Genomic DNA, 12,020 nt, shown 5'->3' on the forward strand with positions numbered 1-12,020 from the left:
ATTTCGGTAATTTTTCCTTAATATAGTAAAAAAATAAAACCCCCAGTGGTGAATAAATACCACCAAAAGAAAGCTCTATCTGTCCCCAAAAAAGGGTATAAAATTAATTTCAGTACAGCGCTGCATGACGGAATAAATGTCAAAGTACCGCAGCGCTGAATACTGAAAAATGGCCTGGATGGGAAGGGGGTTTAACACCGCGGATGTCAACTGGTTAATGGAACTTCTGTTATCAGTACGGAAAAAAAAATATCGGTACTTGATACCGAAATACAGGTATCGGTGCATCCCTAATCCTTAAATTTGTGTTTTGAAATACGTGTGCTGATTTCCTGTTTAATGGACTCCACACCCTTTAATTTAAAAAACAAGATTGCAACTATGGATGCACTGATACTTACCCCCGTTACCAGAACTTCTGGTCAGAGGAAGATTTCCTCTGACCGGCAGTGCCGTGAGGGAGCATGGAGCTGGCTTCCCAGCCAATCAGCATGGCGCAGGCCAAACGGCATGGAGCCAGCTTCCCGGGCTGTCAAGAAGCCGGGCAGCGCGTATTGACCTATTTAGCTATACAAAAGGAGAACAGAAGATAACTACCAATTGGCTGAGGTAGTCATGTGACTTCTGTCAGCAGTCCCTGCCACTTCTGCTTGTCGCGATTCAGCAAGGAAAGCATAGCGGAGTATGACCTGAATGTGCACATGTCTTGTTGGCAGGGGGTAGGAGCTGGAAATCCCATGCACCTGCGGCCAGTTGCTGCCACAATGTTGCCTACAGAAGTGCCATTTCCTAGTATCTTGTCTTTTTTTTGTTTCAAATACATTTTTATTGAGATTTACATGGTAACAACAGGGGTATATACAGATGTCAAAAACCCACAGACGGGTCGTTGTGATGCGTCAGGTACATATAGCTTTCATAATCTTAGTTAATAACAGAGGGGTGAACCCTTGGAGAGGTAGGAGACAGGGTATATAGGTAGAGAAGGGAGGGATCAGGTTTTAAGTATCCTCAGTATTCTCATGTTGCCCGAACGTCTCATCAATCACACTAGAATTTCATCAGAGTTTCTCTATCTATCTCGCAGCTACTTCTAGGTAATCCGCTTTAGCTAACGAACTAGCCATTCTAAATCGGTCTCATATCAGCTTAGTGGCTACCAACCATCCGTAGTTGATACCCTGTTGTCTTTTGTCAGTTCGAATATTAGACCAAGAGTTTAAGACCAGTGTGACTCAGAGAGTTATGCGCAGAGGACGATGGTAAGTCTGAGGATATATGAGGGGGGGAGGGTGGGGGAGTTGGGATTAGGGGTATGAGACATGAACACAGGGAGGGGGCGTTGTGAGATTGGTGCCTATTAGACCCGAAGGTGGCTCAGTAAAGGGTGGTCAAGTCGGTTATCGTTGTAAAGTAGGTCCAGCACGTCCACATTGACCTAAAGTGATCTAGTTTATCTTGTTTGGTAGCCAACAACTCCTCCATTTCATATACATGACCAACCTGTGCCAACCATTCGCGGATCGTAGGTACATCGGGCTGTCGCCAATGGCGGGGGATGATTGTGCGGGCAGCATTAATGAGGTGCCGGTGAAGTGACTTAAACGCGCCTTTTGGCTTCCCAGGTTCCCAATGTAGTAGGGAATGCGAGGGTGAAAATAGAAGTGTGGCTCCAGTGATCTTATAAATTGCTTCATAAACCTTTTTCCAAAATGGTTGTATCTGGGAGCAGGACCAAAAGATGTGTGTGAGGGTACCATCTTCTGCATTGCATCTCCAGCACAGTGGGGACACGGCTGGGTACATGCAGTGTAATAGGTGGGGAGTCCTGTACCATGAGACTAGGAGTTTGTAATTTGTTTCCTGCATTCTGCTATTAAATGCACATTTGTGCACTGTTGAACAAATATCCAGCCAGTCATCCTGAGGGATCACTGTATGGAGATTCCGTTCCCATTTAGTTCGTGGGTGAGTACCGTGTGGTGGGAAATCGCTCTGGAGTAAGAAGGGGCAATGATGTATCACTTATAGTACAGCAATCAGGTTTAGGGTAAATTGTGTACTCCTCTCTCTTCCGGTCCTGTTGTTGCCGACCAGGATCATTCTCAGCCGAGAAGAGGCGTCTGTGCCAGTTTGAGGGGCAATAGGTCGTAGCATGGATTCGTGGCCCGGCAAAAGCCGGGGTCCCATACGTGGTTGAGGGAAGGAGCGCAAAGGTCATCACGTATGAACCTTTTGTATCGGGCAACAGGAGGCAGTTGGGGTTCCACTTGGTGATGCGGCTTGCGGGAAAATGGCGAAGAGGGTCCAGTGGCTGTGGTAGGGATCGCCAGCTTGAGGGGCAACAGAATTTAAACAGGGCTGTACCTTGGGCCTCAGTGATGGCGGTGCTCTTCGTTAGAGAGATCTTCAGCCCGCGGGGGGGGACTCAGCTGCTCGTGGCGTGGAGCGGTAAGGCTTGCTGCGTTTCGGGCCTGCCGGTGTTGGTGTTGAGGAACGTCGGGTCATCCGTTCTGGTGTACGATTCGGGGCTCTTTGCTGGTCATCTCGCGGTGGAGGAGTGGGTCGAAGATCCTCATACCAATCCTGTATCGTGACCGGAGGGAGATCCAGCACGGAGCAGAACATCTCCAGGTCTTCAGGTGTACGCAGAAGTGCAGTCTTCCCCTTGTGGTTAGCGGAGAGGCAGAAAGGGAAGCGCCAGCGGTACACTATACCATGATGGCGGAGGCATTCCAGCAGTGGTCAAAGTGCTCTCCGTTGCTGGAGTGTATGGACGGAGAGGTCCTGGAAAAGTTTCACTTCTGTCCCGTCAAGGAATACCGCACCCCTGCGCCTAGAGCGTTGCAGGATCTCCTCCTTCAATGGAAAACTCTGCAAGCAGCAGACGACGTCTCTAGGCATTTCGTCATTCGCCATCCTGGGCCTCAGCGCCCGGTGTGCCCTCACAAATTCTATGGGCGAATCCAGTGGCCTCTCCAGCAGGTCATTAAATAGCCTTAGAAGGGTGGTGGGGACCGCATCGGGCATGATGGTTTCCGGGAGACCGCGTACCCGTATGTTAGACCGTCGACCCCGGTTGTCTAGGTCTTCCAGCTGGCGTCTCATTGTGATAAGGGAATGAGAGGTGGTTTCTTGTTGGGAATGGAGCCGTCGGATCTCCCCTTTCTCTGGCCGTGCCGGCCTTCTCAGCCACGGTCATCCTGCGGCCTATGTCCCGGATGTCGTCCCGCAGCTCAGTCACCGCGGAGTGCAGGGTGGCTTTTATGTCTTCTGCGATGGAGGACAAGTCACACCGAGTCGGGAGATGTTTGATGTAGTCGTGCATGGATGCACCGTCGGGAACGGGGTTGTCGCTGGGAGCTGGGAGCGGAACATATCTGGTACCTGCTTGTTTTGTTGGTTTCCCTGCGACGGGGGCGTCTTCCCCGGGGGGTATTGCGGTCCAATCTTCCCCATGTCGTCTCTTCAGGGGCTGTAGAAGCTGATTTTGGGTTGCGGGTGGTCAGAAGCTCCGGAGTTAAGCGGCCATCTTGTTAGCCGCGGAAACCACGTCCCCTAGTATCTTGTCTTAACGTGCATCTAAACCCAAGGGCACTAATGTAATATGTTGCAGTTTAGCAGTCCTTAGATGTGGTTGCTGCATTCGTTTTCTTTGTTCAGGCTGGTGATCCTGCCAGTAACACACTTCCCTTCATTGGGTGAGAATGCACACCGCAATGTATCTATGGTGGAGCAACGTTGTTACCCTAGTACGGGTCTACAGAACACCTACTACTCATCTGCATAACATAGGGGGAGGTGTTCTGTAGTCCTCAGGGACAGTTGGTAACGATGTTACCGATTTAAGCCTACACAGGCAGAGAGAGCACAGAAAGTTCTCAGCTCATGAGTTCTGGCAGATCAGGTATTTTTGCACTTCTTCATCAGATATAACAAAAATACTATTAATGGTACTTTTTAACAAACCAAAAGGGAGCAAATAAGGGAAGTTAATCGTTAGGAATTCTAGTAATTATTGTATTGATCTTACTGGATTTTTCTTCTTCCATTGCCCTGTATTAGGCTCTCATTAATCGTGGCGTAAATCTGGACCCGTTGGGTAAATGGTCGAAGACCGGACTGATCATCTTTGACTCTTCTGTACCAATCGGTGAGGTTCTCATGAGTGTGAATAAAGGCGCTTTCTATTGTCTTTGATACTCTGTGTAATCTATGTCCTCTCCTCTCTTCCTAGGTGCCACCCCTGAGTACCTGGCTGGTCACTACATGCTGCAGGGTGCGTCCAGCATGTTGCCAGTCATTGCTCTGGCACCACAAGAAAATGAACGGGTGCTGGACATGTGCTGCGCTCCTGGCGGGAAGACCAGTTATATCGGTAAGTATTGGAGAAGGAAAATAATTCTTGTGGCTGAAGTGTGTGTGTGTGATTGAAAGTTGCTAACGGCGACGTGGTTTTGCCTTGTTGCTGATAGTCCCGATCGTATGCTATAATATTCTTCTTCTGCCCACAGCCCAGCTAATGAAGAATACCGGCATGATTGTCGCCAATGATATGAACGCCGATCGTCTCCGGAGCGTGGTGGGAAATTTGCACAGATTGGGCGTCTCAAACTGTATACTCTCTAATTATGACGGTCGGCAGATCCATAAGGTGAGAGCAGTATGACCATCATAATGACAAGTGGTGTAGAGATTAGCCATGACCTGTCACAAGTGTTGTGCATATTGCCAAAAATGTGCAGAGAGGGAGGCCGTGCTCCCTTGGGTGGGGTGTAGGCATCTATTCCAGGAGGCAGGACATTAACCACATGGAGAAAGAACTTCCTCTTCCCTATAGCTCCCATCAGCCCCTGCCTCCCACATATATAAAACACAACGGAGTGCTCCACAGATGTTCTTTGCTCCCCGCTTGCTTCAAGACTCCAAAACAAGTGGAATGTAATTAAAATGAATGAAGAAAAAAACCAGGAAGGAGAAGCCTGGTCATGTGATCTGTCAGTCATGTCAGCCTCTCTTCCAGCCGCAGAATTCTCTATGTAGTCTAAAGCAGGGAGAACTCTCACTCTTCACACCTACATAAGGGCTCCCCCAAGGCCCAGAATCTAAGTACCAGTTGGTCTTCACCGGGGCTCGTGATGGGAAATCCCAGTGGTCCGCGCAATTCATGGCTGCAGCTGGAACCAGGTCGCAGCCACTGGGATTGCTCACCTGGAGTGTTATAGTGCGGAGAAAGAAGACTAGAGCAGTCGGGACTAAGCGCAGTTCTTTGCTGACAGCAAGCAGAGGGAAGTCAGAAACGTTGGGTCAGCAATGAGTAGGTGGTAAGCCATATTGGAGGCGAAAGAAGTCGTCAAATTCAGGGGTCTTGGCAGGCGGCAAGCTAAGGCTCTTGCTCACAGGTAGCTGGCTTGAAGACACGGCACTCTCCACTTCAAAGGCTGAAATATAAATACCCTTTGGGTCAGAGCACATGCCCAACGTCATTGCAGGGGACTCTAGAAGTCCTGACAGGGATTCTTTCAGTTTCATTGGTAATATTGGCAGGAATTCTGGAAGTGTCCTAACTGGTCTATTGCTGAAATGACTGACAGAGGTTCCAGTGCAGTAAAGGACGCAGGCTGCCATAGAGGCAGATATATGAGCTCATGGAACAGATTGTCAAGGCTTTCTGATGTTCAGTAAAATGTGCAGATTGCAGTGTAACCAGGGCCGGTGCTAGGATTCGTGCATACACAGGCAAGGTGCATTTTTGCGCCCCCATCCCCGACCCCCTGTAAAAACAGGGCATTTTGACAAGTACTTGTCAAAATGCCCCGATGTTTGCGCTATGTTTTTTTTTTTTTCACTTACCTTCGGTGCTGGAGAGCAGCGGCGAGTCAGCGCTGGTCCGGTGGGAGGAGCTCCAGGTGGGGTCCTATTTAGCTGGCCGGCAACTGCCTGAGGTGCCGCGCGTGTCGGGATCTTCAGGCAGTCGCCGGCCAGCTAAATTAGGACCCCACCTGGAGCTCCTCCCACTGGACCATCGCTGACTCGCCGCTGCTCTCCCGCACCGAAGGTAAGTGGGAGAGAAAAAAAAACATAGCGCAAACATCGGGGCATTTTGACAAGTACAAGTACTTGTCAAAATGCCCTGTTTTTTCCGCCCTCACCCTGCAGCGCCGTAAGGCGGCCGCCTGACTTGCCTTGCGGTAGCGCCGGGCCTGAGTGTAACTGTATCATGCTGGATTCACTTGATTATGACTCCAAAGGCCAACTAATTCCTTCATGTCATACTAGGAGTCCCAGAAGTGCCCTCTGCTGGCTGTGCAGTGTTTTCCCTCTATACCTAATTCTTGCAGCTCTGTCCCATTCCTCCATCACACCTAACGCCTTCTCTCTGCCAGGTCCTTGGGGGGTTTGATCGGGTGCTCCTGGATGCCCCTTGCAGTGGAACTGGTGTCATCAGCAAAGATCCAACAGTAAAAACCAACAAGGTGAGTGAGGAAATGGATGGATACTATCCATACAACTAACAATTGTGCCGCCCTCTACTATGAGGCTTATCATTTTAATACAGGGTGGGGGGTATTTGAACTAAATCCTCACAGTAGAGGATATTTTCTGTAGTTTGTATTAGAAGTCAGTCAGTTTAAAGCGACACTGTCACTATCTTAAAATTTGCAGGTAAAAGCACAGAACAAAACAAGTTTTTAATTGCCCATGTGCAGTAATTATTTTATATTCACTTGTAATGAACCTTAGAAAATTGAACCCAGAAGAGTTATTTCCCTGACCTCCCTCCTTGCACACCATAGCCCTGACCTTTCTCCCCCCTACGGCTATAGACTCTTCCTCGGTGTCCCCACGTCTAATGCAGGGCTATTGACCCGGCGTTAGACATGATGACATTAGCTGGGCTTCAGACTGCCGGAGCAGAGAGGGGGTAAGAGGCCATGGGTGCCTGTCAAGGAGGGAGCAGGGAGCAGTTAGGTAAAACTGCTTTAAAGAATTCCCCCAGACATCAAAGTGCAGTGTGGAAGTACCCCCACTGCAAGGGGAGGGGCTTATGTTATCTTGAGACGGGCACAAATGTATAATCCATTTCAGCCATAACTAATGTAGCTGGACAAATGCCTGAGGGGCTGCAGGACACCGTGTGCTCAATGCAATAATTTGGGGAAAATAAGTAAATAATGTAATTTACTCTCTAGTAGGCTCAAGGCACACCGATGATTTCTTTTGGTAGTGTGAACGCGCATATATTACATTGGTTTCTCATATATTTTTTGGGGGGCACTTGGTATAACTTCAGTGGTATATGTTCGGCAGATGGACCAGATTGCTAGACTGCTAGATTTTTAGGTTTGGAGGTTCCCCTCTACTGATGTTCCATTATCGGCCACCTTAGACTGATCAGGAAGCCTCAGTAGCAAACAATTCAAACATTTTAAGGAGAAAAAGATCCTCCTGTGTATTACCGGTACATTACTTCCTCCTACAGAGCCTACAAGATGTACAGCGCTGTGCCCACATCCAGAAGGAACTGATCCTGAGTGCCATTGACTCTCTGGATGCCCAGTCATCAGCTGGAGGATTCCTGGTCTATTGCACATGTTCTATTACGGTAAGTCTGACAGCAAGCCTCTGCTTTCCTTCACTGCAGTAACCTAGATGCATCCTCATGGGAGGTGTCATTAAATTGTAATAAAGCTATGTATGCATGGGGGGTCTTTTTTCCATGTCTTGCCAAGGAGGTAAAAAGATATGAAGGAAAGTAGGATCTATCTTTTCTGTCAGTGGGGTCAGACCTATGCAGTATAAACCCTGCCCCAAGGAACAAGGACACCAGATGTTGCCCCTTATGTTTTAGACTGTACGTCTCTGCACAGCTTAGTCTTTTCTGCTTCTTGTCAGTCTTATAAACCCTGCCCTGAGAAGGATAGATGCTAGGGAAAAGCAGAACGGCATTATCCAGTGGCTTCACAAGGGGGGTGCGGCCCGCACCTGGGGGACACAATTGGAAGGGGAGACACCAAAATGACTGTCATTTTGGTGTCCCCCCTCTCTAAAAAGTCGGGCACTCTGCCATGGACCAAGGGCCCGACAGTTTCAAGAGAGAGGAGGGGACCCAGCCGCATACCTTATTCCGCCAGGTGAACGTCCCCTCCGGCGTCCATCACCAAGATGGCCGCCGGCAGGTATCAATAAGGTGGCCGCGCATTGACGTCACGGCGGGGGGCGGTCACCCGGCATCCGCTCCGGGTGACAACTGGCCTCAGAACGCCTCTGACATTATCCCTCTCATTGTGGGCTCTACCTACCTGTACAGAAGGCGAGAGCTCAATTTTAGCTTGGTGTCCATGGTGGTAGATGCTCTGCATACATATGGTGCTCACTCTCATGCATGCTCCCTGGATATGTGTGTGGTTTGTTTACCTCTGCCATTAGGTATAGTGGAGTTGTCGTCGCAGCCCAGTTAAAGTGTATGCATGGTCCAAACTTATTTATTTTGATAGAGTAGGGAAGGGTAAAAATCTGTTTTTTCTTTTTTGCTGTCTATGTCCCATTAAGGAGATTTCCATTCCCTTCCTGTGCCAAAGACACAACAGGAAGTGAGAGTAAATGTTTGCAAAGTGAGCGGAACTGAAATTGCTTACTCTGATTTTACTGCACGCTGTGAGCTTCTCGCAATGTGCATTCAAATCTGCAGCAAATCAGATGGAGCCAGCCTCATTTCGTTGCTGTAGGACATCAAGCATCATGTAGCCCATCTCATTCATTCATTCATTGGGTTTCAGTTTTTTTCAGCCATGGAGGCTCAGCATGACATGTGGCCATTACCTACTGATGATCGGCATGAAAATGCAGACTGCCTAAGAACACCAACTCCACTAAACTAACATCCACCCATCCAGGCATTTTGATATTTGCATAACTCCTCCCAAGAGCATCAGGGCTGAGGCTCTTGAGTGGAGTACTGAGGCAGAGTGCTGTGATGTTTTCAGGAGGCTGTGTGCAGCACCCTACTGACCCCTCCCACCAGCCGTGATCTGGCTGACATCACTGGATTCAAAGTTTTTCTTAAAAAATGTGTTTATGTTGTTGATGCGAGGAGCAAGGAGGGACCAAAATATAAACATATTCAACTTTATTTTGTATCTTGGATACACGTAGACTTGGGGCCCCTGTCATTCTCTCATATGTGTCTGTAGGTGGAGGAGAACGAGTGCGTGGTGGACTACGCTTTGAAGAAAAGGAATGTCAAGCTCGTACCCACAGGTCTGGACTTTGGTAAAGAAGGTTTTGTGAGGTGAGACCCTGAAAATAATGGATTGCCTGGGAATTGAGCTGCTGTTTTGTGTGTACTTCCCCCTAGGTCATGGGGTGCTTTCTATGTAATAGTATTGAAATCTTTATCGTAGGGCTTGTAATGATTAAAATGTTCCTGTTCGATTAATCGAAATTTTTTTTAAATCGATTAATCAATTAATTTCGATTAATTATAACGCACATACAGATCCAACTACATTGGCCTATACACATACAGCACAGCAATGAAGTAATAAAATGAACTCGGATCACACTAATCCATCACGTTATTAATCTCACGTGCCCCACTCAATATGGCCGCCGCTTGAGTGGGGCACGTGAGATTAATAACGTGCTGGATTAGTGTGATCCGAGTTCATTTTATTACTTCATTGCTGTGCTGTATCTGTATAGGCCAATGCCTTGGCTGGCGCTCGTGCAGAACGTTTCTGGGGCAAGTGGCTCCGTCGGCTAACGAAGGGGGGAGGAGTCCGGGGGACATCACGGACATCGACGTCACCGGACTCCTCCCCCCTTCCCTTCGTTAGCCGACGCAGCCACTTGGGGCAGGGGGGAGGAGTCGGGTGATGCCGATGTCCGTGACTTCACCCGATCGCCGACGGGACTCCCGGAAGCCGGCGGAGAGGCGAGTGTTTTCATTAGCGATCAAAATAATTTGAATTGATCAAAAAGTTTAACGATAAATCGAGAAATTAATCTTTAATTTCCACAGCCCTACTTTATCGGTATTCAACATAATACGAGATAAAACGAGATAAAAATGCAACATTTTGGAAAGTTGCCAGGAGGCCATGCTGAAGGAATACCAATTAAGATGATGTTCTGAAGCAGAATGGTGTGAGGACAAAATATCCTCTAAATCAGGGGTGTCAAACTCAATCGGCCCTCAATGATCAGGAACCTCTCAGCACAGAGGCTTCCTTTTCATTCATAATCTGGAGATAGTCAATATTGACTATCAACCCAGTCATGAATGGACAGGATGCCTCTGTACGGAGCTTCTTCCTGTTCATTAAGTGAGCAGATAGTAAATATTTACTATGTTCCCATTCATAAATGAACAGGAAGTGATGTATAGCACTTCCTGTTCATTCATAACTGGGGACATAGTAATCACTATGTCCTCAGTTATTTACAAACACAGAGTGATCAGTAATGATCACTCTGTTTGCTCAGTACAGTGAAGGAACAGTAAAAATTCAAAAGATTTACGGATCCTGAAGCTCTGCCCTCTCCCGCCGGAGCTTTCTCCTCCTCTGGTCTCCTGGCACCTTTCTCCTCCCCACTGGGAGCCGGCAGCTGGATTGGCTCTGTGTCCCCTCCGATCCCCGTCGCCTCTGCCAACACAAGTGGGGGAGAGCAGCGTGGATTGGAGGGGACACAGACTGAAGCTTGCAACTGGTGCCCAGTGGGAGGGTGTTGGGTCGGAGAAGCAGGGAATGCACCACCTTTTTTATTTTTTCCTATCGGCATTTTGCACATAGTACTATGGGCAAAATTTCGGTGCATCCCTAATTGAAACAGCCGGGCTTTTACTTATAAGCAAATACCTGTCTCACCAGAGACGTCAGAGCCACATTTCTGAAAGTCTAAAAAGCTTGTTACAGCCTCCCCGTCACTGGTTCTCCAGGTAATCAGACTGGTGACCGTTAGACTCTCATACAAGCGTTTACTTTCGTCTGTACCTGGGGCAGGCAACCTCGGCACTCCAGCTGTGTTAATGTTTTCAAATCCCATCATGTATTTGGCTCTCATTCTTGCAATGCCTCATGGGACTTGTAGTTCCACAACAGCTGGCGTGCCGAGGTTGCCTGCCCCTGGTCTGTACTTTAGTCCAGTTCCATCATGACTTCGGCCTTGCTTTTGTTATGGTCATTAAAATGAACTACGTTTCCCTGCAGGTTTAAGGAACGTCGCTTCCACCAGTCCCTCCGCCTGACCCGCCGCTTCTACCCGCACACCCACAACATGGAAGGCTTCTTCGTTGCCAAGTTCCGCAAATTCGCAAACGCCATTCCATCAACAAAGGAAGGTAAGTGATACCCCGACAGCGCCTCATGCAAGGGAGCAAAGTACCCCTACTGCTTGTATGCCACGGATTACAGATGGTGTGTGTCTTGCCAGGTTTTCTTTATCCACCAGTCACACCTAGAGCTGCATGTGCAGTGCTCCACTTTTAACTGAATTATCGCTACTGGGTGGACTGGCCCTTTAAAGGAGACTCATACTGAGGGAGCGATGACCACCAGCAGTGTTGGTTGAAAATGCAGTTTGCCTGGCTGTCTGTGTTCAATACGTTGAGTTACCAATCTGTGCAGATCAGGGAAGTCAAAGTATAGTCGGGTATACTCGGTCTGGGTTAGTGTTTCACAGTATTGAAGCCAAAGGATTAGCATGAGACGAGCATTTGCAGGAGAAGATGTTGGCAGCAACAGCCCCCTTGTTTTCAAATATTGTGAAACAATCTCCATCTTTGGAATGCATACTAGTCATCTGCCAGATGTGTAGCATTTAAAGCGGAACACTAGAAAGTTTACTCCAGGACATAATCCACTTTGTGTGCGCCAAATGCCTTTGCAGACCCAGATATTACCTTGATAAAGGAGCAGACATCATCAATGTGCTGCACATAGCCTGTGCAGAGAAGAGAGCTGTGATAGGGCTGCCCCCCCCCCCCCCCCCCCCCCCCCGGCCGCCAGCACGCGGCC

The 12,020-nt window shown here is 48.5% G+C and overlaps 1 protein-coding gene across 1 annotated transcript in view; it reads left to right on the forward strand.

The window, feature by feature from the left end:
• NOP2 (NOP2 nucleolar protein) overlaps positions 1–12,020 on the forward strand; it is a 24,854-nt gene that overhangs the window by 11,527 nt on the left and 1,307 nt on the right. The window contains exons 10-16 of the mRNA XM_018553187.1: positions 4,066–4,153; positions 4,238–4,378; positions 4,515–4,654; positions 6,387–6,476; positions 7,484–7,606; positions 9,195–9,292; positions 11,214–11,344. Of these exons, the coding sequence (XP_018408689.1) occupies positions 4,066–4,153; positions 4,238–4,378; positions 4,515–4,654; positions 6,387–6,476; positions 7,484–7,606; positions 9,195–9,292; positions 11,214–11,344 (811 nt within the window). The remainder of the gene's footprint in view (positions 1–4,065; positions 4,154–4,237; positions 4,379–4,514; positions 4,655–6,386; positions 6,477–7,483; positions 7,607–9,194; positions 9,293–11,213; positions 11,345–12,020) is intronic.

This window comes from Nanorana parkeri, unplaced genomic scaffold (genome assembly GCF_000935625.1).
Source record: "Nanorana parkeri isolate BGI_ZX_2015 unplaced genomic scaffold, ASM93562v1 scaffold113, whole genome shotgun sequence".
Taxonomy (NCBI): domain Eukaryota; kingdom Metazoa; phylum Chordata; class Amphibia; order Anura; family Dicroglossidae; genus Nanorana; species Nanorana parkeri.